Source organism: Perissodus microlepis, chromosome 14 (genome assembly GCF_051167445.1).
Source record: "Perissodus microlepis isolate ML-2025 ecotype Zambia chromosome 14, ASM5116744v1, whole genome shotgun sequence".
Lineage (NCBI taxonomy): Eukaryota > Metazoa > Chordata > Actinopteri > Cichliformes > Cichlidae > Perissodus > Perissodus microlepis.
The window spans coordinates 13014289-13040245 of NC_140474.1; the positions used below are offsets into that span (position 1 = coordinate 13014289).

Here is a 25957-nt window from a genome sequence, read left to right on the forward strand (position 1 = left end):
ATTGTGCTTGTCCACTGAAGGAGGTAATGTGAAATTCAGCTCTTCTGTTTTAGGCTGTGGGAGCACCGGGACCTTTTGATTACCTTTTATGGTCCTTGCAAACGTGTACTAAAATTTCTGGCCTACTGTAATTTAAAAAATCGATTATGCAGCTAGCATAATTGATAGGATCTAATCCATCTTTTTAACAGAAGCTTCTGTTTTCATGCACAGCCATTTTTGGCACCATTAAATAACATCATAATATACTGTGAACAGTTTGTGCTCTCTCTTTATTTATTTTTCTTCCAAAAGTAGCTAGCATATGATGGAGATGGACAAAATGTGGAAATTAATTTTGATTATAAATCTACTGCCTGGTAACTAGTTAGGATATCATACAAATTATTCAAGTCCTTCCTTTTCAGCTGCTTGAATGAATGCCTTGTCTAACCTGCACAAACATCAGCTCGGCTTAATTTACATACAGTGCTGCATCCACAGCCACAATAATGTCACTGCTGCAAATAATCCACTGGAGACTGGAATATGTAATAACATCACCTGTGAAATAAAAATAATGGAAAAAAAACCCATTTGACTTAAAGTTGAGTAGAAGATGAAAAGGACAGATGTTATAGAAAGTGTGACAAATCAGTTGCTGTTTGAACCTATGCTATACATTTCATAGTTGTGAATAATAAATGAAGATAGTACTGTTAGGCCACCTGGGCAAACCCGCTGAAGTCTGTCCCTTTGGAGAACCTGACAGATGTGTGTTACTGCTGTCTGATGCTGCTGGTGGTGCAGCGTGGTGAACTCACAGGAAAGGCTCAAGCTGCTGTAAGAAGCCAATAAAACTTCAACTCCTGTTAAAGTTTTGTCAAAACCTGGGTTTTAGTCATTAGGCCCAGTGGTTAGCCTTGTTAATGTACCTCGTAATGTTAACTTAGTAAAGTTGTAACTTTTCCCAGGGTTTTATTTTCTAAGAGATGCAAAGTTTCAGAGCAAAGTGAATATGCAAAAACACCACACAGGTCCCGCACAAAATCCAACTCTATTTTTCCTCAGTAAACCCTTTCCTAATGAATTTATGTTCTCTAGACCTGTTAATCAGGATGCAGCCATTAGTCATGCATCCACAGCTTTAACATGTTTTTGGGAGTTGTCTGTGTTTTTGTCTTTGCACCCTTGCTGTGTGTTTTCAGTTCACGTTCATCTTGTTCATGTTTCACTCACATTCAAGTAACTATATTTAGTTCTAAATGTCAAAAGCATGGAGTAACAGATACTCTGCTGTTGTCCAGTCGCTCTGAATGTGATTTGAACAAAAAACAAACAAACTGATGTTTGGTTTATTAGCTGGTTTCCTGGTGGAACCTTGTTTGTACAGTTACACCGTTTATGAATTTGTGCTAATTAATTAAGGCGATTTTGCCACCTTTCACAGATTAAAGCTGCTATACTTACCACCCCTGTCCCTCACATATCCTGTACTTATGCCACATTAAAGGATTTACCAGACAAATCCAAAATGCATTTGGGTCTTATCATCTAACTCTGAGGCAGAAAACTGCCGATATGTAAACGTGTTATTTAAAATGGGTTTTTGTATTTTATTTTGGGCTCTATCATTCATCATATCATAGTATCATTGTAATGAATATCGGATGCTCCCAGGCCTCTGGTAAACTGTGGTATTTACCACTGTTAGGCAAATACTCAATGTTAAATAATGTTTATTCATTTCTTTAAATAAAAACACCCTCACATTTGCTTTATTGACTTACACAAAAAATGCCATAGTTTAAACAGCAGGAATAACATACAGAGCAATTAACCCTGTCTATTCAGCAATCTTTGTGAAATGCAGGTGACGTCGTCGGTTTGACCAGCGGATTAGGTGAACTTTTATTTTCCTAAGGTGTATGCAGATGGCTTTGCATTTGTTTGCTTCCAAGCATGCCAGAGGGAAGTTGAACAAAAGCACAAAGGTCAGTGTGACAGACCTCATCCTCTTTCAGGTTATTTGTCTTCCTTGTTCTGGCTCAGCCGCGGGACAATTCATTCCTCAAAGTCTGGGTGGGGATATTAATCATTGAACAACAAGCATGCATTTGAACCGAGTCTTTGATCTTCCTTGGTTGTGTCTGTCGGATCTAAGAGTACATTCACAGGATAACTTTTATTCTTTTTTTTAATTCAAGAAAAAAGGTCATTCGAAACCTGGCGCTCCTGTAATCATCCTGCTCATGTGTCCTAAAATTAAAAAACAACAACAACAACAACAACAAAAAGGAAAAAAAAACCCTGACCTGATTAAGCTGCTGATATCCCATCCTCACTCTCTGCCCAACACTTACACCCTGTGTCTAGCGTATGAACTACAGCATCTTCTTCACCGGTCACACAAAACCACAGAAAAAACAGGACCTCTTTTGATTTTTTTATTATATCAAAATACAAAAATTTGAGAGGAAAATTTCATATGGGACTAAACGTTTGAAATGATATGATGACATGAACACAACACTGCTTTCATATTCTCACAGACATGCCATAGATAGAGCATAGAGCATGTGCTAAGCCCATGCCTACGTCATGATGAGCCACCGGAAGTGAGCCTGTGCGTTTTCCCTATAAAGGCTTGAGATGGCAACGACTGCCGCTGTACATCCAAGGCCAGTTGGTAACGGCCCAGGGTGGTTTTTACATCATAGTTCATTCAGGTTTCAGTTTTACTCAATAAAGAAACAAGATCCATGGCAGTTGAACATGAAGAGTGAGTAAGACATGATCTGAGACGAATTCACTGGAGAGCAGTGGCAAATGAGAAAAAAAGTAATACAAATATTATACATAAGGCTTTGGTACAGCACCATACAGTATGAGTTAATTGCTCACAAAAAGTTAAGTGAAGCATAAATACCTGATGCGGTGACAGAAAAGAAAGACAAGTCTAAAAAACTGACCAAAAACAAAACAGAAACATCAGGTTATTGTTGTTGTTTTTTTTAAAAAAGAGAAAAAGTAAAAAACAAAAAACAGACAAATGTTTTTGCTTTGAATTATTTACATATGAACATTATGGAGACAGATTATGCACATAAAAAAACAAAATAAAAACATATAATACAGCATGTAAACATGTGATGTACAGCACAGAGTTCAGTGGATGGAAGTGAAATGAAATGTAGTAAATTTTCTTCCTTTAATTAAGCACTACTTGGTTTGCTTGAGTATGAGCATTAGCTAAAACAGTCAACGATGTAGTGCTTATTGTAGCCTACGATAATAATACATTCTAGTTCTCAGTGCTGGTACACAAAAACAGAGAATATAGAAAATACTACATATTTCTATTTTCCGTCCAATAACAACCAGCTCGGATGTCCATGAATGATTGCTAAATAGGCGTTTTTGTATTGTCTCTACATGCAAGATTAATACAATTTAAAAAAACGAAAGGAAAAAAACAAATCTCTTCTAAGTATCATCCTACCAGCACCTAGTGATGCACTAAAAGCTGTAAGCAGAAAAATTGAGAGAAAACAAACGAATCAAAAAACAAACAGAAATGAGCTAACAGTACATCCAAAGCAGCCCTCTTAAACACTGTACATGTTTCTGTTGAAGATGCAAGGAAAACAAAAGAGAGGGAAAAAAAGCCCGGAAGACAACATCCATTCTTAAAAACCCACGAGGAAGAGGATGTATGAGCTTTCCCGATTCCTTTCTACGAGGAGGATAATTACAAATGTGGACTGGTGACTACCCATGGCTATACTGTACAGTACTAGTAGCAATTCTACCGTGAAAAAAGGTGGCGGTGTGACATGAGACGGTAGCGCCCCTGCAGTCGTGTGCTTGAAAAACAGTGCTGTTAACCAAAGACCTACAGGAAGTGTGTAGAAAAGATCCCCTCGTGATCTGATGCTCTTAGATTCCTTCTCATGTGTCCTGTGGCGTGTACTAAGTGTACTAATCTAAATTAGGTTATGTTTCTCCTTTTAGGCTGGGTTAATAGTCTCAATATCAGCACAAACATAGTTTAGAGAGGGTACCTTGGAAGCACAGACAGACATTGCAAACACGCTATAGAAAACAAGTCGTCTTGAGTTCATCTGAATGTCACAAGTCTCTATTATTTGAGGTTACACTACTAGTTTCCAGTATTGTCTATCACTGTCTTCACACCATGATACCGTTAACGAAAAGGGCCTAGAGTGTCTAGTTGCTCAAAAACACCAGGGGCCGACGGAGTCGCTTGTGGAAACAGGGAACGGAAAAAATCTTCAGACCTCAATTCTACAGCACCACAAAGTTAAACATAGCACCAAGTCGTAATGTTCAAAGCAACTATGCCCTAACACACGTTTCGTCGTCGAACTAATGTAAACACAATTTCCTCCACAGCACGTGTTTTACAGGACTCTAGCATGTCCTCGACTCTTAGAAAAAAAGTTTATTTGCTTTGGACACATGAAGGCGAAGAGATCTGGAGTGAATCTACATGTGTGCTCGTGAACGGGCGAAATACAGGATTACTTTGTTCCAGAAATATTATAGTAGAGGGCAACACACTTCTGCTCCTAAAGCTTTTTCCAATGGGCATTCACGTACTATACATCAGAAAGAATACTACTCAACTTGTGCAGCCAGCGGGCTATGGCAATAACACACTGTACGGTACTAACATGAACCTTTCTTTTCTTCTCAGATAAAATAACGTCTGCTAAAGTATGACAAATTAGGCACCTTAAAATGTTTTAAAAACATTATCCACTTAAAGCCGTACTGTAAGCAAATACTTTTATATATAATCTAATTTCTTTTTCCGTGGGATCCTTTTCATACATCCTCATACAAGAACGTGTTCCTGTAAAACATGGTTTGCGTCATCTTTACAAATACAATACACACCATGTACAGTACATAACAAATATAGATTTTTTTTTCCTCGTTATCTTACACGAAACCAATTTCTGACGCTCGCTTTCAGGCAAGCGTCGCTTTCTCGCTCGTCAAAAGATTTCGGCGAGCAGACGTCGAGTCGAGTCATTCGCGCGGATGATTTTTTTTTTTAGCTGGAAACCTTTGAGTCGTTATTAGGAGGTGGGGGAGAAAAACTGTTTGATATGTCTCGGTGACAATACGATGATAACTGCTTTTCCTCTTCTGCAGATCAAAGCGGGGACTTGGCTCAGAAACTGTGTGGGACTGCATACAGGAATTTGGACTTGATGCGCCAACTGGTCACCTCACCAATCTCAGCTACACTAGAAGCAATAATAACGGGTCATTCAATGTTCTGTGACATTGGGACATTCATTTCCTGTACAGCAAAACATACATTCAGTATCGGTTAGTGTCGAAAAATCAACAAACACGCAGAGAAGTAGCTAGCAAGTAATCTACAGTTGTTAAAGATAAACAGTCAAGGTGGCCGTCGTTTGAATATTTCCCATTGCTTGTTAAAAGCTTTAGAAACAATCACATTCTCCTCTAAGAGCTGCTGCTAAACATTAACATCCTCGCTGTACTGCTTGGTTATTTTTGCATCAAATCTTTTGCATGTACAGTGTAAAAATGTGTCGATTTATTTGCCTTTTTTCCCTCCTAATCTGACTGTGCGCATTTTTTAAAAATTGTTTTTCATAGGTTTTAATCTGGTTCTATCCTATTATTTGGATATACACAGTTGAAGCACAAGCCCATGTTAAAAGAAAACAAAACAAGTGTTTATGCATCTTCCGTAGCGATTTCTCTCGTGAGTCCTTGGCAGAGAAAGTAAAACCACACACACACACACACACACGCTATCGGACTCCCTCACTCCTACAGTGAGAGAAGCGTGAGAAGGCGAAGAAAAAGGCAGTTTATGTTCGAAAAAATAAGCAAACACAACAGATAAAAACAAGGCAAAAACAAAAAGGCACCTCGAGCTGTGCCGCGTTTCACAAATGATTTCCTTAATAATGAAATACATACAGTACAGTTCACAATTTGTCACCCCCGTCCCTCTGACCCTTCAAGTCCAACCTCCGCTGAGCATCTGAGTCCCAAGTTCGTTTGAGCGATCTCGTGAAGGCTATGATCTTTGTCTTAACGCAGCGCCGCAGTGCTGTAAACACACTTGAACCATCGCGCAGTAAAATGAAGACGCCGTCCTCTAATTGTTGGCATCGGGTCACAAATCAAAACAAACACAATATGCTAGCTTTTACTGGTAATAAAAAGCTTCTAAAGTAGATAAAGTTAGGCCATATTATCCGTTTGAGAGAATGAGAGTGTGATATAAACCTTTTTATCCATATGTAAAAAGGTCAAGTACGTACAGTATACCACAAGAATTACAGCAAATCTGCGTTTACTCTGAGGTATATTTGTGGTAAGAACCCTGTGTTTAAATACTGAATCTATTTGTATTGTAGGAAAGGTAGACTCATGTCCCTGTCCGAGGACGCACCAGGCTTAACAGTACGCTGTATCACTGAAAAACCTAAAGATATGGACCCCTCAATGACCAGTGAGTGAAAAATCTTGAACGTGTTGTGACATACTCAACCAACACATTTTTTTTATTACTGTAGGAGGAAGCTTAATTCCCTTGTTTTACTATTTATATACATTATATATTTTCAGAGCATTTTCAAGTGAAATTCCTCAAAGACAAGTTGCAGTGACAACCCGGAAAAGCCATTGTTCTTGTCTTCCAACCCCGGAGTATTCAGCTCAATGTTTCCCACTCCCCGAAATGCAGATTAACTTTTTAAGGATTATAAGAAAGGTATTCGTTTGATATTTGGGTAGAGCAGGACGTGCTGAGGTGGGATTTCTCAGGGGTGGTCAGTTTAGTCGAGTCCAATGGCTTGTTGGGCACACGGGTCAGCGTAGAGTCCCATAATTTGGGCCCTCTGAGTCTGCACTGGCCAGAATGCCTGTCTGGTCCTCCTCGAACTGCCTGCGGCGCAGGAAGGAGGTCAAATAGAGATAGGGGTTCTTCTTGTTTTGCTTTTTCCTCTTTCTCGGGAGGTTAAGATCCTCTCCCTCTTGGGGTGTCTGAGATTGCTGCTGGGTCTGAGAGAGAGACGCACCTGAAAGAGAGGCAAAGGACTCATACACAGGACGGCCGTTTGATCGGTAATCTTTTGTGGCTGCTCTCCGATCGTCAGACAAACCTGTTCTCCTTCCGGAGGTTGTGTTGTTATTGTTGTTGGCAGCCACTCCCTTGGCTTTAGTAATACAGTGTTGTAGCAGTGCTGGTAAGCTCTCAGACCCGGCAGTATCGCTAGACGCACCTAGAGGTTCCCTGAGAAGACGAAAGACACAGCACACATTGTTCTGCATTAATCCAACAGTCGTGTTCGGTCACGTCTCAGAGAGAACAGACGAAATGGCACTTTCATTTCTATTTCCAGAAGGTGCTATCATATGATTTGATGAGCTCTTGAACTTCTACTAAGAGCACTTTCACTAAGATGATGAATTTCCACTTTCTATCTGCGGTGATGGATGAGAAAAGTTAGATACAAAGAAAGAAAGAGAACGAAAAAGAGAAAGAAAGAATAGTTGACTTAAGGTGGCAGTGGAGTTGGTGAATTATTGGCTATACATTTGTTTTTCTTAAACAATCATTATGTTAAAGACCCACTCTGGGATTTATAATTAAAGTGTATTTGTTCTCAAATTCAATTCATTCAATCAGTTCATTTTCTTCTGATTTTGATGGAATAACAACTCTTTAAAATCTGGGATTTCATCGAGTCTTAGAGACAAAACTATAAAAAAAAACGTGCTTAGCTTACAGCAAGCTTTCGCTTTAACATTTGGGTCTTTAAATAGTGACTGCTTCAGAAATGCGAGCAATATTGGCCTCTTTGCTGTATAAAACTCATAAAATGAAAATAATTTCTGGAACTTGACAGTTCCTGTACCAATGAAGTCGTCTAAAAAAATTGTACAAAATTCTCTATTAGCGCTATTTTTACTAGACCGTAGGTTCAGGGGTCGGCAACCTCTGACCGTCACCTGCGCCAGCACACAATCTCGTTTTCAAGGCCCGTGAGACGGACAATGGTTCATAAAATACAAACTACCAATCAAAATTTGGGGATATCAGAAATCTTCATGTGCATGACACAGAAATGCTGATTTAGTAAATGGCAAATTGGGCTTAAATTGAAAGAAATTAATGGGTAAAATTACAGAAAAAGGTCTGGTAGCTCATCTCCCTGGAATTATAAAATGTAATGTAATAAAGTTTTTTCTGTTAATTCACAGAAATGTCCTTGTTTTTTTCTTTCCACTGGGGACCCTGTTTAAAACATAGAAATTTCTATCCTGTAGCAAGAGTACTGACAGGGACTAGAAAGAGAGAGGATATTTCTCCCATACTGGCTTCACTTCATTGGCTCCCTGTTAAATCCAGAATCGAATTTAAAATAATTTTCATCACATACAACGTCTTGAATAATCAGGCCCTATCTTATCTTAAAGACCTTATGGTACCATTTCACCCGAATGCAGCACTGTGTTCTCCCACTGCTGGATTATTTGTGAATATTTAAACACAGAATGGGGAGCAGAGCTTTCTGCTTCAAGGCCCTCTTCTGTGGAACCAGCTCGACTTAAAACATTTCTTTTTGATAAAACTTATAGTTACAGGTCGAGGTTCGATCACACGACCCCAAATCCTTCTTTAGTTATGCTGCAACCTAGATCTAGGTTGACACCCCTGTTTTCAACTCAGAGTCAGAGAAGATGATTACATAAAAGAGGCTTTAATTAATTCCTTTAACACTTGCCTCTGTCCACACTAACTGTTACTTACTTAATTACTGTGTAAATTTCTGTATTTTACTTATTAGTCAGCTGCATCGCAGCTATGGCTATAATTTTGCAACTCAAACTGTGCATATAATATTATAAAATTGTAGATGAGGTCAAACTTATCATCATAAAAAAAGGTTGCCAACCCCTGCAGTCCATTTATGTACTCTGCATTTCTCTGATTGCTCTGCGTCCTAACATGAAAGTTCTGCACATTTCAAAAAACAAAAAAAAACAGAAAACACACAGGAAGGTGTTCCTGAAACCTTGAGAACTATTTTCATTTCATGAGTGATGCATGCGAAGTTGAATGAAAATAATTAATTAATCAGCACAAAGTAATCACATCACGTTAAGGTATCCTCACTTCCAGTGGTCTGCTTAGAAGCAGTTTTACCTCGTACTGGAATACGCTTGTTGTACTTTTGTTGTCCATCTCTCTCATAGAAAGATGCAATAAAGTTAAATAAAAAAAAGTCCAATAACCTCACAAAAAGTTAAGCTTGTGTTCACGAGGCTCACTGTTGGCTCTTTGCCTTTCAAAGAACTGAATGCAAACAGCGTCGAACCTGACTTAATGCTTTCATTAAGTCAGGTTGTCGCGCCAAACACATATTGTTTCAAAAGGCATGGGAACACAAAGCTTTAGAGATGCTGTCCATCATTTGTCACTGTGGAGAGAAAGATTGAGAGCCATTAGCAGAGAGGGGGAGACAAATCGGAGAATTGCAACAGTCCTGGACAGTTAGAGAACATTTCCATTATCATCACATAAACTGTGTGCCGAGGCAACAGTGTTAAAATATTGCTCATTTCCATAGACATAAACACTATACAGCACACTTTCAGAAACATGAACACTGCGTACAGAGGCTTCACCATGCTGACGGGAGGAGATGGCAGGTAGAGGAAATGGCCGTTAAAGAACAAGTCACATGACAGGAAGAGGAAATGGCCATTAAAAACAGTCACATGACAGAAAAAACGAAAGCACTTAGGACAACAAATGTGACAAAGAATTTAGTTTGAGAATTGTTGTTATTTGTTTGGTTGTAGAGAGAAGTTTAGAGAATGCATGCATGGCATTTTGCACATGGAACAAAACTTTAAAGGGGAATACTCCAGTCTATCATTCATGTGCGTCCTCTATTGATTCAAGGCTTTTTCTTTTTTTTTTTAGTGCAGGGAAACATGTCTGCGTTCAAACAATGAAAAGGACAAAATCAAATGCTTCTCCACAATCCAAAACCACTCCTCCTGCTTGCTCACAAGCTTAATTACTGTAGCCTACACCACAGCAGGCTTACTGTGCCTTGAAACTGTATTGACAAATGTGTCCTGCAGTCATTATTACCATTAGTTGCACTTCACTTGAATCCAGCACAGAGGCACAACCCAAAGCGATTCCCCTTTAAAGGAGAGAGTGATTAGAGCCCTCCCCCTGCTGACCCCTCCCCTCTCAGACATGGGTCCGACCCTTACCTATTGCGGCGTAGGGGACCGGGTCACAACAACGCTGCCCAGATAGCTGAGATCAATCAAAAACAAATCAGGTAAGACCCTTACCCTCTAAAAAGCAGCAGCCCTATAAGCTACTTTCCCTTAAAGGCCAGTGATAGTGCAGGAGCGAGTCTCTGCTGCATGGCTTTAGCTACCATGTGATTGTAGCTTCTAGGGTAGTGAGGTGGGTGTGAGGGGCCACAGGAGTGTGTGCAGTAAAGAAACTCTACGGGGTATAGATGTGTATGAGACTCAGATATGTTTAAATGTGGGTGTAAAGCATAACATTTCCTCCTTTATGTAGTAAATGTGCACGGCCACTGATCTACGAATACTACGAGAAAAAAAATCTATTGTTCTATTTAAGCGTGTTAGTCGTTTTTTATCCTTACGGATGCCACTTTCTAATAATGCAGCCATTATATGTTATATGCCTTATAACTTGACACTAATTATTTTTGAATATATTACTTTAATGGTTAATAAATCACTCTGGAATACATCTGATTAAAGTGAACTATTTTGCCAAGTCATCTTCCTCAAAACACTTCATTTGCCTCTTTAGCGCTCCAATTTTGGACCTTCTAGAAAAGTGGAAGTCCCAGGATATATTTCATATCTTACTTTTTATGATCAAGTGACAGACACAGAGCCTTCTATTTATGACTTTACTATTATAAACACAACTCATCCAACTGTATAACTATAGACCAGATGGTTTGTTATCCATCCTTATAAAGTATTGATAAGTTGAGATTATGGCTTCATTATTTGTTCATAAATTGTTTACTAATTCTTTTTAAAACAATCTTATTAGTTTATGAGCAAGAAGCAAAAGTTAATGAATAACATAACACAATGAGTATGTGTCAACTACTAAATGCGTACAAACTACCAACTGCTTTGTTCTACACTTTCTTTCCATCGCTAAGCTACAATATAGACTTTTACAATTTCAATCTTCTTCAACAAAGAAGAAAAGTGTTCTGCTACAAGCGGCTATAAGCTACTAGCTCTAATATTGGTTGAGTTATGAATAAGTAAGCAATTTATTATCCATGAATAAATAGTCTGGAAGGTGACACATCAGAATAATGGTATAAATAATAAATGTAATTGTTCATTAAATATACAATAAATTGTTGAGGTTAAACCTATAAACACTAGTTTCATAAACCGACCCGATTTAATATAATTTATACTCAGTTCTTAAAATACTTTAACTCAAAGATTTTAGATTCAACATGGGAAACAGAAAAAATGGCTTTTAAAGTTGATTTAAGTTTGAATTATGATCAATATTTCATCGATTCTATTGATTACGAGCCATCAGTACTATATACAAAAATACATGATCTTAAAATCACACTGAGCTTTCACATGCTATTCAATGTTAATGTTTAGATCATTTTTAATGAATTGACACAATGTGTGCTAAATGCAATTACATGCCTTCTGCATATTAAAGTACAATATGCATCTTAATTACTTCTTAATGGAAACATCAAAGTGATACTGAGGATATTTAGCGAGCAGACGAAAAGTCTCCTCCTTAAAAAAATGTGTGACTATTCTCTACTGCAATGGATCACCTACCCTGAGGCTGATATCTGGAGCTGGGAGGGCTCTGAGGGTAGCATCTCCTCCTCTGTCCTTCTCTGGGATGGCCTCTGCCCGAAAACATCCCTGCCCTCCGGAGGGGGAGAGGGGGATTGGGAGGGGTAACTGGCTGCCGTGGAGGCATAGGACATGTGGGCGTGGTAACTGGGGCTGGGTTGCTTGGCGCCCTGGCTCTGAGTAGGAGAGGCGGTCAGGGAGGACCTCCGAGAGAAACTGACAGTAGCCGAGGGCTGCAGGGTGATCTCAGGCATCTCCAGAGACCGAGAGGTGCGGAGGATGCTGGGGCGCGGAGGAGGCCTTACAAGAATATCTGGGGAACCCGGCTGGGTGCTAAGTGGGCTCTGGGAGAGTGGAGAGAGGCGGGAGGGTTGGAGTACTAGTGGGGGTAGGCTGGGGTCTGCCCGGCGCCCCGCCCTCGGGCTGAGCCAGGACTGAGGGCTACTACTGGGGGCTGTGCTTGGGCTCCCTGCACGGACTGCCGGGTCAGGGTAAGGCAACACTGGTACACCCACACCGTGGGCCGTGTGTCTGAGCTGGCCGAGACTCTGGGCCTGTTGCATAGCTAAACGCCTAACCGGAGGCCCTGGGGGCCTGTCTCTGCCTGGGGGAGCCACAGGAACCTCCAGCTGCAGGAGTCCAGGGCTTGTTGGATCCTTTAGGTGTGGGAGGTGCAGGCGACTGGGAGGGAGAGAGTGAGGAGGATATGGGGGTGGGTCAGGGAGGTCCTGGGGGTGATGTAACGGATGGTGAGGTGGATATATGAACCGTGGACCTTCTAGACCCAGGAAGGGTAACTCATGAGGCTGCCAGCTTTCGGGTGAGCGAGGAGGAGGGCTGTGTGTGTGAGACAGAGAATGGCCAGAGGCAGTGTACTGATGGTGCTCCATCTCTCCACTCTCCTCGGGGATGGAGGGGTAACCAAAGGGCCCCTCGGCGGTGCCTGGGGGTGAGGATAGAGCGGAGCTACGTGGGCTGATGTCAGGCATGTAGAATGGTGGTGGAATCCCTGATTCAGCGCGGCTGCCTAGATACCCATAGAATGGGCCCTGGGGAAAGCCCCTGTAGCGGGAGGCCGGGGCCTGCCCTGAGGCGTGAAGTGCACTGCCCTCTGCAAAGCTCATACCTTCCATGGGCCTGTGTAGGCGGGGGCTGTAGGTGGGGGGCTGCGTTGACTCCAGGCTCGAGGACGTTGGGGAGAGCTGGGGCCGCAGCGTGGGCATGATGGGCGGCAGAGGCCCTGGGTCAAAATCATTCTCCTCATCGGACTGCCGGAACTCAGGGTACATGTCAGACTCCTCTGCGAAGGGGAAGCCCTGGATGCGGCGGGGAGGTGGGCTGGTCTCCATGACGAAGCGGCCATCGGGGCCACGGCTTATCAACTCAATAGGCGTGGTGACCTCTGCCTCATGTTTGGACACACTGTATTTCTTGCTGGCTATGGCACGCTTGGTTTTCTTGTAGAAGGAGAGCTCTTTTTCTTTTTCTCTCTGAGGACTCGGGAGCTTCCTGACATACAGGCCCGGACCGTGGGAACCCTCCGACGAAAGAGAGCGGGGCCGCGATGGAGGGGAGCTCTCTGGACTTATCTTCCCCGATGATAACCTGATAAAAAAAAATAAAAATGCACACACAGAACACTGGCTTAATTTAACACATAACAGATGAAGCGGATAGTGGTAGGAGTATTTTAAAACAAATCCCCAAAAATCTCTGATACTTTAAATAAACTGATATGATTGCGGTTTGTAAACAGATGACACAGTAGAAAGCCAAAGCGCTCGATCGAGGCAGCCATAATGAACTTCATTACGATATAATGGCCAGTTTATGGCGGCAGCAGACTCCTGATAGGGGCTGCAGCTAATGAACCAAAGAGTGACGGGATGAGAGAAAAGCCAACAACGCAACCATGACAACCGTATCACAGATCTACTGAGTCTACATCTTCTTGAGCAGACGTGAGACCAATTTCCATATGCTGCACCAAATGGTGATGTGTGGAAAGCAGATGACATCTAACCAGGCCTCATTTGCCCACACCAGGAGCAGCATACTCGACACTTACTGTACTGGGTCACTGAATGCATCGGGTAGACATCAATTAGAATGTGAGTGCATATACACAGTACTGTACTGTACATGCAGCTGAGCTAGTGCAATTTAATCCCTGTATGGTGCATGGAAGTCTGTGCATGCAAATAGTAGGCACCCCTACAACTACAAATAATCACTGTGAGCTAATCATTTCTATGCAATGCATTAACCATGCAGCCAAGCCAGTGCAGTGCAGCACACTCTGTATTTTGGTGCAGGCAGGCACTCACAGGGGGCTGGCCGGCGGGGGCAAGAAACTGCTCCTGGCAGGCTCGTCCCAGCAGGGCTCTACCCCTGGCAAGGGGGTGAGAGGAGGCCTGCGATGGGAAACAAACGACACGGGCCTGGTTCATCTTTAACTATGCTACTTGCTGGAAGGACTAAGTGTAAACTCCCTGAGCAGCCTGGACCATTTCATGAAAAAATAGACAGAAGTAATCTGATACTGATGTTTTAGGTTTTAAAGTCACAAGCAAACATACATTTACTCTGCAATGGGATTTACACAGATTAGAGTCAGAAAGGAGCTTCTTTTGAGATTGAAATGCAGTCATACATGTACACAAGATATACAGACAGACAGGTACACACGTGTAGCTGATACTGTACAAAGAAACAGCATCATTAAACACTGAGAATCATGCAGAAAGCAGACAGTGTTAAAGAATACAGATGGATCAAAAATCAATACACATACTGCAGCTTGAGCACTCTGGGTAATGTGCTGAAAATGCAGACTTTGCAGCTTTGAACTCTCCTTAATTTTCCCGTGATCCGCTAGAGGTTGCTACTGTTCATGTTCTTTTACACCTACCAAGAAGCCCAATCATGTCATCAATGGGGTTTTTTTGGTTCATTTTCAAGACTGTCCTCAGATATACCATGTTAGATACTGACTTGTTGTTTAAAAGCACTGGAGAAAACATGCTGAGGGTAAAAATCAATTCTTCCTAGTAGGCTCCAAAAGGTATTTTCAGGTGACAGGTCAGAACGGAGTGTTATTTAATGTTAACGTGTATGACTTGTCACAGCATGCAAGGACACAGATAGTTATAACAGGTGTAAGAGAGGACGAACAGTAGTGGCGACCTCTAGCAGACAGGAGAGGCTCTGGGGTAGCTTTACTTACGGCGACTCAATGCTTTTCCTGAAGTGTGTCACCGACAAGGGAGGATCTGAGAGGACAAACACATTTAAGTTTAGGATTTTCTCTAATGAACACCACAGGTAAAAGTCAGTCACAGGGATGAATTATGAGACAATGAGCTTCTGGGCGCAGACGATAAAGGACCCCCGCCCAGCAACACAAAAAGCAAGACAGACTGAAAAAGACCAAAAACAACTGCAAACAATTTACCTCTTAGCTACTCTTTGTTGTCATTTTTGTCTCTTTGTGCTTGCTTTGTGTTTTTCTTTGTGCCTCTGAGCCCACTGATAAACCCATCCACGGTCAAACATGAACTTTTACCTAATCTATGTAAATTTAAGTGAAAGGGGAGACTAACCTGGTTTGCGCTTGAGTTTGCGACGGTGTTGCTTGTTGACAAAGCAAGCTGCTAGAGTGCTGAACAGTACCGCCGCTGCCAGAAAACAGATAGTTGCCACGACTCCTGCCACCACAGGGCGCGCCAAACCCTCATCGGGCAACTCTGGAGCAGGGAAGGGATCTGAGAGCATAAAAGGAGATATGGAGTAACAACTTAAAAATAGATTATTCATAAGGGCCGAGCACAAAGACACTCACCTGTGCTAGAAACTCCCACAACATTGCTGCTCTCGCTGATCAGGTCATCCATAACGGCCATTACTCGAAATTCATACCAGGACTCCTGTCAGAGAGATGCAGAGATGCGCTGCAATGCAGGGTATTGTGCTCAGACTATAAGGCATTGTCTTGCTGCACATGATATATTGAAAGCAGCTTCTTATTTATAACTGTTTGCATACCAAAGAGGAGCTACTTTTCCTTAATTGGATTGACAAAAAAGTACTACTTTTCTACTCCTTAGGATTCAAAGTTACACACAGCTAAATTTCCATATACTGACCTGAACAAGGTCTCTGGCTATGAGCTCGGTTTCAGTTGAAGGGATTAAGTCATCCAGAACCTCCCACCTCTCCCCAAGGCGAAACTCCATGATATAACGGTCGATGGGCGAGGAGTGGTTGGCTGGAGGGAGCCAAGTGAGGAGGACACCGTGCTGCGTGCGATTGGCTGTGAGGCACCGTGGTGGAGTAAGAAGCACCAGTGGTTCTGGGGTACCCAGAGGAGAGCCTGTGGACCAACCATGCATTATGAAAATGTATTCAGTGGGGAAAAAAATCAGTTAGATAGGGTCCAGATAAAAACTCTGGATGGGCTCCATTCAGGGGCCTCCATCAATGGAGCATCAGAGTACACTTTGGATGTAACGATTACCAAGAAATCAGAAATAGCAACACAAAGAGCATTGACTTTTCTTACATTTCTTAGGTTAATCAAAGCTGATTGGTTAACTCAAAATATTTCATTATAGGTCGTGGAGAAATGTATTAAACAGCAGAAGCCTACTGGTTTCCATCTGAGAGTGTGAATTAGGTCAGAACTTTGCAGACCTCATTTAACATTTGCTAAATGAAGGAAAACAGTTGGAAATGTGAGGCCGAATCAGGGCTCACGAGGCAAAAAGTACCCCCACCATCTGGGCCGGATTATCCAATGGGCATTATGTGCACATACCCAGGGGACCCCACCAGTTGGGGGGCCATCCAAAAGCCAAATGAAAAAAAAAAAAAGAACAGAATTTTATTTTGGTAAAAATTGGAAAACAAACAGCTTTGTGCAGCTTTCATGAAAACGTGAGTGTAGCAGCAGCAGACAGTCACAACAGGCTTTCTGACCTGAAACTTTGCTTGGAGCCAGAGCCACTAAGTAAGCTCTGGTCTGTGCTAAATGATGAAGCCAAGCAACTCTCATCAGTGGAAGGCCTGCTGCCCTTCACAACCAAAGAAGTGATTCTCCAGGGGATATTTATGCTGTGCTTGCATTTTTATTAGATAAAGATAAAAATGTGTTTATTTTTTTTCTAAGTGGACCCATCCCAAAAGTGTGCTTTTCATGAGAAAAGCTCTCAGAGCTCTACTTGCACATTAATTATTGCTTCAACACTCATATATTGTGACAACACTGGGGGGTGTGGACAAGTACAACAGGGAGTGAAGTAGTACTGGCAAGCGGCACTGAAAGGGAAAACATATTTCACAAATGTTTGTCTAGAGTCAGAACAGAATTAAGAAAACAGGCTTTTAAACTCTCTCTGCCCCTTTTTCGTGGAATAATCTGCACAAGGACCTGAAACTGTCGGAACTGGTTATGATGCGAGTTTAAGTCCATTTTAACCGAGCAAGAAACTCATTCTTTTGGTCAATGTTACTTCTTTTGATGTTTCTTTTGTAAGGATTTGTAAGTGCATTTGATTTCGGATGATTGTGTTCACTTGACTGTACCGAGTGTCAGTTGTTAGTAGAGGTGGGAATCACCATACATCCCACGATACGATATTATCACAATACTTAACGCACGATACGATATTATTGCAATTTTTTAAAATATTTTGCGATATTCACATTCTGTACATAAAGGTAAACTTTATCAATATTCATTTTATCTAATATCAAAGTCTCACACTCAGTCTTTCTCTCATCTCAGTCAGTTTTATTGTTGACAAACTGAACGGTTTGTATTACAGTCTAGTCCAACTTAACTGAATGCAACCATCTGGTACAATTATAGCTATTCTGAACTATGCAATTTGTGAAAATTGATACATTATTAGCAAACAAAATATCACGATACTACACAGTATCGATTTTTTCCCCCACCCCTAGTTGTTAGGGGTCTGCGCCCAGCATTATAAGGATCTTATTGCATTTAGGTCCTTCGAATGAATCAATTGTCATGTTGGTTCTCAGGTTTCTTTGCTTAAACCAGGGGTCGGCAACCTGCGGCTCTTTAGTCCTTTTCCCAAACCGCGTGGTTTGGGAAAATAAATTAGAAGTATTTAGCTGAAGTGTATTTTATTTATGTTAGCTCCTTTTTACCTTGTAGTTCTAAATTGGAAGATTATTGTGATTTTGAAATATAAAAATAAAATTATATTCTATTATTTTTTCATCGCTCAAAATAAGCGTCACACTCGCTGAAGCCGGTGTACCCGCCGAAACGCCGTGCATTTATCGAGACTTTCAACCCCAGGTAGGCCAATTATGGATCTTCGGATCGACATTATGTCAGCAGCTATTCTCCACTGTGAACTATGTTAAAAACAAACACCGCTCACGCCTCACAGGTGACAGCTTACAGTCCTGCGTAAAGATGAAAGTGACTTTGTAAAGCCCCGATTTGCACAGGAGCAGAAGTCCCATTGTAAACATATCACGGCAGACCCGACGATGTTTCCATGAACACGCTTTTCAGCATCTCTTTATTGACCACTTTTCACACACGGTTGCTGTACGCATACAGCCGGCTGTAGCTTTGCAGCTCACAGCCCGACACACACCAACACAACAGCAGAGAGAGCACAGACGTTAAGGCGCCTCCCCTGCAGCAGAGCTGCAGACCACGCCCCGCCACACACATTAACCAGGTAAAATACATATTTAGGCAGAATTTTGCAAATATCTATTTTTCAGCAGCATAGTGCTTTTTTTCCAAATATTTTTTAAAAGTCAGGTCAAGGCTCCAAAAGCCCAAAGGTGATATAAGGGTGGCGGCTCACAACAGTTTTTGTTTGCTACATGGATCATTTTAGTTCAGCTGGGTGTCTTTCCTTTTGTTATATTTCTTTAAGAGTTCAAAATGTGTTAATTACATAAATAAAATGTAACTTTCTCTGTAGCACTTCATGGATTTCATAAGCAACACACCTTAGTTGTTCACACAAAGCATAAAGGTAAAAAACAATATATACAGTGTTATCTTCATTTTAGATTTCAAAAAGTATTTGTGGCTCCCAGTGTTTTCTTTTGCGTGGAAACCGGGTCCCAATGGCTCTTTGGGTGTTAAAGGTTGCTGACCCCTGGCTTAAACGGATAAATAGAAACAATTCCCTAAGAGTAATACTGTAGACTTGTTATAATTTAACTCTTTACTGCTTAGAAACTGACCACATAATAAGGTAATATTGAAAAACACAACAAAACAAAGCAAAAACACTATATTTCAAGTCAAGATCCTCTTCAAACTAGCCCCATGTAGCTGAATTCACAAGCAGGCTGCTCCTTAGGCAAACATTTATTACACAAGATCAAAAATGCCTCTGGCTGACATCTATCAAAGGCTTTACCACCTGCGGCTTTTCTTCCATTTCCTGTCTGGCCATTCAAAGTGTCTGAAGGATCTCACGTTTAACATTATTAATTAACATCCATATTAGCTGTTTCCAGACTGTAATGACTATTACCGTCTGGAAATCTTCCTAAAAAACTGTGTGCATCCAATTCAACCTTATTTTCTTATAAACCTAAAGATCTCAACCAGAGTTTTAAGTAGTTGTTAGGAAATGACACCAATTTGTTAACAGTTTAAATGTAAACAACACAAGTGTGTCTCTATCTTTCTTGTAACTTCCATTATTTCTGAATTAGATGATATGGATAAACTTACGGGTTCAATATACATTTCATTTCTACAATAAAACATACAAAGAGTCTCACTAAGTAACTATTGCATTTTCTACTGCAAAGTGTTTCTAATATAACATTAAAAGTAACTAAAATGCAGATTAGTGGGCAGTCATAATGTCCAACAACCTCTACCAACAAGGTAGCCTGCATTACATAATAAAGTAAGCTTCAGAACTGTAAAGTAGGGCTTAAATAAACCTATACAGCCACTGTGGCTGCATTTGTTCGTTTAATTTGTTGCTCTGAGCTTTTGAAGGTGATGGAGATGAGCACATACAAACATAAAAAATCACATTGGACTGTATCTCATCTGGAAATCTGAGTACAGCATTCACATTTAAACAATAAAACTAAGCATAGGACAGGATGAGTTTAACCATCACTAGAGGGCAGTATATTCCACACTGTGTCTGGTTATAGTCTAAAATTAGAAATAGTGTCTCAGTGCAACTCAGCGGGTTGATTCTGAAGTCAAAAAGCAGCAAACATGGCTGGAACATCCTTTGATTAGCAGTACCCACCTGCAGTGGTGACTGTCACAACTTCACTGAATGGGCCCGTGCCCAGTTTGTTTTGAGCCAACACACTGAACTGGTACTCTGTTCCAGCCTCCAGCCCTGGCACCACCAACCAGGTCTGAGCACCAGAAACTGGCATCGAATGCCAGTCATGAGGACCGAAGTCTATTTTCTTTGACCTACGGACAGAGAAATAAAGCGGACAAAGAGAAACTTATGAAGGAGAAAAACTATAATGATTAATTAACTATAAACAGTCACATGACAAGCTGCATCTAATTTAAAGGCGACGCACCAAACAGAGTAACTTTTATAACGTTTTAGAGACTCGGATCAATCTAACATGCTTACGATTTATGTACCCTTCAGGCTCGACTCTTTGAAACACTGTAACGTGTAGGAGAAAAACTTTGGGAGAGGCAGCCTTTAATTTCAAGCTCTGAGCTGTTAGAACAGCCTGCCAGAGAAATGGAGAGCAGCTGAAACAGTTCACATCATCAGCCCCATGAGGTGTAAGCAACTTTTCCTATTCCATAAATTTATATGCCTGGTCTAGTTCAGTGAAAAAATTAGAATTTAATCTAATAATGCACAGAACAGTTCCTGATATGCATCGTTTTAAGGAAAACCTAAATATAAACTGGAAACCTGAATTTTTTCCTTTGCTTTTATAATATTGTGAGATACATAATATTTGGATTTGAAAGTTGTTTTCCAGAGTCTTGGTAACTGGGGGAAAAATTTAAAATAAAAATGTAAAGAACATCAGATAAATTTGCCTTTTTTCTCCAAAATACAGGGTTAGTATACCGGTGACTTAGACTCCTTTCCAGAAAAGTCTTAATATTTTTCCTGTTAGGCTAAAAAAACTATAATGTCCTCTTTGTACATAAAAAGATAAATATTATGTAATTAAAGATACATTAATACATACTTTGTGTATGTCTCTATCACGTAAGTCTTGTGTAAGTCACAGCTATTTTATTGTGTTTTATTGTATTTATTGTGTCCACAATACTGCACTCCACTCAGCCATAATGTGTTTTGCTCGACATTAAAAAATGTGCTCAGTATGTAATTACAGTATCGCTTACAGAGGCACAACTGCAGACTGTGACTCACATATTCATGTCTGTGATGTCCTTGTCTTCGTGTTTACAGTCAACAAATGTCTTTCTGGATACACCAGGATAAATGATTTGCACACAGGGAAAAATATTCTGAATTTTTGTGATGCCATCTGGGGTGTTCCTGCAGTGACACTCCATTAAGTTCTCAGTGCACACCATGAATTATGCACATCTATATCTATATACACTAAATACCTCGAGTCAAAAAAATCCCGCTGTGAGTGTCTGACTGAATTTGCGAAGAAGAGCTCCGACTAATCCGGACGTACGCGTCTACCTCCAGCTACCATCTGTTTCTGCATCTATGCAGACTGCTGGCATTGATTTAAAGTAAAGTGAGAGTACTCACACTGGACCATACCACACAGAGAATGTCTGTTCGAAGCCGCCATCATAACCTGGTTCCCAGGACACATTAGCAGAGGTTGTTAAGGGCAGTACATGGATATTGCCAGGAGCGTGTGGGCTGGTGCCTGAGTGATTTACAGAGACAGAGACAGAGTGGGAATAAATTCATAATGCACACATACTAATTTACTTATAATATAACATCTTACACCCACACATCACTTAATATCACTTGCAGTGATTAAGCTATAGAAATGCTGTAAATACTAATACTGTTTTGACATTTTATACATATAACTGTCTGTTTCTGAATTACTAGGATTTGTGTTTTAGTCAAATAATGCAAATGACGCAAATTATTTATGCTATTTATGCTATTTTCACCCTCCAAATGTTGCTGTGTCACGCATCTGCCAGCTCTATGCAAATCATGTGATGCTGGCTGAGGTGGTGACCAGCGTAAGGTCAGGCAATTCAAGTGCAGCAGTGCTATCTGCAGCTCATCTCATCCCACCAAACAGGCCTAGCAGCTGTGCAGTGTGGCCTGAAGCCAGTTAGTTCTCACTGGGATAAAAGGGAGACCTGTGGGTGGTCAGAAGAGCACAGCTGTCTGCACCACCCTGCCACACCTGCCAGCTTAGTGCTGGTCACATGGAGGCGAGCTGAACGTTGCCAGCTGTGCAACACTGTGATGAATCCTTGGAAAATAGGCCAATGGACCACGGTGTCAGTCTTACTGATCTGCTCACTTTCACCAGAGGAGAGTTCACAGAATTTATGATTTACCTGTACAGCTCTCACATCTTTTTTAAAAAAATATTAAACATTTCTTTGATAAACTACATTAATATTTTGATTTTTTAAACTTTTTTATTAAACATTTTAGCTAGTTTTGAATTTGATGGCAGCAACACATCTAAAAAAGAGATGAGCTGAGATGGGGGCAACACAAAGCTAGGAAACAGCTGAGACATGGTTTGCAGGTTGCTAATGGTCGGGTATAAAAGAGCATCTTAGAGAGTATAATATCATCAATAAACTCAGAGAATCTGGAGAAATCTCTGTGTGCAAGGCCAAAAATCTATATTGGATGCCCAATCAGACAGCAGTATATTACAAACAGGCATGATTCTGTCATGGAAATCACTGTGTGGGCTCAGAAATCACTGTTTGTGAGCACATTACCATCCATGTATGCAGATAAGAGCTCTATCATTCCACATGTGAACGTGATGCAGAAATGTCGCTGTCTTCTTTGGGACAAAGCTCATTTAAAATGAACTGAGCCAAAGTGGAAAACTGTTCAGATGACTTAAAATGTGAAATTCTTGTCAGAAAACATGGGAATTGCATCTTTCAGACTAAAGAGGAGATGAACCATCAGCTTGCACACACAGGTTTAAGGACAACATCGGCTTTTTCCAGTGAAGGTCTTGCATATTTCAGTAAAAGAAAGCTAAACCAATTACTGCATTTATTAGAACAGCATGACTTCATATATTCATGAGTAAATCATTACATTATTAATATGATAAAAAAGACCCAGGACTGTTGAGCAGCTAGAATCCGATATCAGACAAGAATGGGACAACATTCCTCCCCAAAAACGTTCAACAGCTGCTCTCCTTAATGCTGGGAAGTTTATGGAGCATTGTTAAATGAAGGGCTGATGCTACACAGCGGAAAACAGTTGTTTTAAGATATGTCGCTGCCATCAAAGTTAATATACATTTTTTATTCAAATGGTACATTTTCTCAGTTTAAACATTTAAATGTGTTTTTAATGTAATATTGTGAATAAAATATGGCTTTATCGGATTTACGAATCATTGCATTGTTTTTGTTTACATTTTTCACAGCATTTTTTTTTTTATTGGGGTGATAGCATTAGAAAAGCTGAGCGGCCATCTTTGTCCCAGTGCCTCCTATCTATCTCTGCAGAAAATAATTTTTAACAATCATTATTTCATTTCATAATTTTATTTAAAAATGTAAACTTTTATGTTTTGATATTTTCTATATAAACTTTTATATATTATATTATTCATTACACACAGGATCTGTGTGATCATCATCTGTATAGTCAGCAGTCTTTCTCGTGACTGTGATTGTGTGCAAGAACTAGAGAGAGATGTATTTATGGTGTCTGCTCAAATTTTAAATTAAATGATACTAGATTTGAGATTAAGGTGTAATCAACACAAATGAAACCAAAAAAAAAAAGTTTGAAATATTTCACTTTCAATGAAGGACAATAAGTTGTAACTAAGAAACTGTAAGTTCACCTTTTTGAATTTGATTTATGATAAACTGAACTTCTAACCAACAGTAGGTTTTCAAAGTCTAGACAAGAATCTGAAATTTAATTGCAAATCATCATAACTTCATTTGCCATATTAGTTATATATCGATGAAGCTACAGTATGCAGCCCACTTAAATGGCTGGTATTCCAGACATAAGGAAATTGTGACATCTTAAGTAAGTAAAAGGCATTGTCAGTGTTGCGAAATCAATTTGGATCAAAGAATACAACAAAAGGTGCTTAAAGGTAAAATCGTTGAGATCAGTTTGAATGCTGCAACTTGATCGCAGAATACAAATAAAATAAGAAGATCCACAATGTAAGACTGGCTCTACCAATGCACATGAAGGCTTTCAGCAGCCTGTTGCAAACTTAATAACCCTGTTTGCCTTTGTCAACACTTCAGTCAGTCAATTCAAAGAGTAAAAAAGATGCCCTTGGTTCAATGACTCAACAGACAAAGGCTGCAGTGACAGTGTTTCAGCACATTGTAGTTACACATTCAGGCTTTAAATTAACTGTATAAAGCCACTGCAGATAAGATTAGATTAAATTTTAATGATGGCCAAAGGGAAGTTGGGTAAAGGCAAAGAGTTTGAGGGATGAGGGTGACATCTTCTTCATGCAAATCCCACAGCAAAGTGAACTCAACATAAGTAAGAAAGGTCAGTGGCTGAGGAAACTGAGAAAGCTGAGAGCGCTGTGCAGACTGTTTGTACCGATGACTAGGATACGCGTGCTGGCAGTGATGCTTGTGACCACATTTGTGGCTACACACTCCCATTCTCCATGGTCTTCTTTGCTGAGGGACACAAACTGTAAGCTGCCACTGGGTAGGATGTTGTGCTTACTCCTGCTTGGCTTCCCCACCTTCAATTGACATGAAAATTACAGTGGTACAATTAAACACAGCAAAAATGTCAAGTAGTTATAGGCGAAAACAAGAACATATTTTCAAGAGAATTTCGATGGCGTGTGTTTAGCTGTTTGGCACCTTTCTCCAGGTGATAGATGGTATATCAGGGTCTCCAGAAGCAGCACAGGGGATTACTAGCTCTCTCCCAGCCTCTTGACGGTACTCCCCCCCAGGCCTCACATTAAAGTAAGGGGGATCCTTGAGAAATCAAATCATAAACACTTACAAGTAAGTGTGCACAAGTTAGGAAAGAGAGACTATATAGAACTTAAACAGAGATCTACCTTTAGCACCAAAGTGGCAGGGGGGGACATGCCCATGGTACCCAGGGCGTTGTAAGGCACACAGGTGTAGGTGCCCAGGGAGTCTTCTGTGGCCTCCGCCACCCGGATACTTCCGTCTGGCATCAGGCTCCAACCGGGGTACTATAAGACAAGGGGGCATCTGAAATGCTTGATTTCAGGGGTTTTCCTGAACTCTCAGGGTCCCATTTAATGTTTTTGAACTGCACGAGAAAACAAAGATCCCCAAAGATCCTTTAAATCAGATGAATGGAAGTTAATGTTTATTTAATACAGACCTGCCTTCAACACTGGCAGCATTTTAGATAAAAGAAAAACAGAGCAAAGATAGAGAGCTCTGTGCACAAAGATGCTATATCCAGGTGGCACTTTGAAATGATAAAAAAAATCATTTATGTATGCAGCTGCTGTACCGTGTATGCAAAAAAAAAATCTTTACTTGTTAATTTATGCACCAACTGGCCACTTCATTAGTTACACTTGTTCAGCTGCTTGTTTGAGCAAGTAGAGCAAGCTTGTTCAGCAGAGCCCGACCGATATATTGGCGTGGAGAATATATCGGTCGATACTAGCTATATGCCGATGAATTCGTATCTGCATTTATAATGGCCGATATATGAAAATTTAAAAAGTAAAAAGGTGGGAAAAACAAGCTTCAACCTTGTTATGAGTGTTTTTGTTGCAACGTTTGTCCACCAGAGGGTACTCTGCAACTTTCCTGTTGGTAACGTGTTAAGAATGCTACAAA

At 40.6% G+C, this 25957-nt stretch overlaps 1 protein-coding gene across 3 annotated transcripts in view; it reads right to left on the reverse strand.

Moving 5' to 3' along the window:
* Nucleotides 1-2412: 2412 nt before the first annotated feature.
* Nucleotides 2413-25957, reverse strand: part of igsf9ba (immunoglobulin superfamily, member 9Ba) — a 75412-nt gene continuing 51867 nt past the window's right edge. The window contains exons 9-21 of one of the 3 annotated variants that reach the window (XM_084951212.1): nucleotides 25192-25332; nucleotides 24986-25105; nucleotides 24711-24861; nucleotides 21690-21813; nucleotides 20214-20389; nucleotides 16074-16300; nucleotides 15770-15854; nucleotides 15531-15692; nucleotides 15155-15200; nucleotides 14256-14342; nucleotides 11908-13533; nucleotides 7161-7291; nucleotides 2413-7076 (exon numbers count right to left, since the gene is read on the reverse strand). In XM_084951212.1, the coding sequence (XP_084807338.1) occupies nucleotides 6868-7076; nucleotides 7161-7291; nucleotides 11908-13533; nucleotides 14256-14342; nucleotides 15155-15200; nucleotides 15531-15692; nucleotides 15770-15854; nucleotides 16074-16300; nucleotides 20214-20389; nucleotides 21690-21813; nucleotides 24711-24861; nucleotides 24986-25105; nucleotides 25192-25332 (3285 nt within the window). In that variant the 3' untranslated portion in view covers nucleotides 2413-6867. Of the gene's footprint in view, nucleotides 7077-7160; nucleotides 7292-10293; nucleotides 10340-11907; nucleotides 13534-14255; nucleotides 14343-15154; nucleotides 15201-15530; nucleotides 15693-15769; nucleotides 15855-16073; nucleotides 16301-20213; nucleotides 20390-21689; nucleotides 21814-24710; nucleotides 24862-24985; nucleotides 25106-25191; nucleotides 25333-25957 lie in introns of those variants that run through there. The other 2 variants (XM_084951214.1, XM_084951213.1) reach the window with 2 other exon arrangements.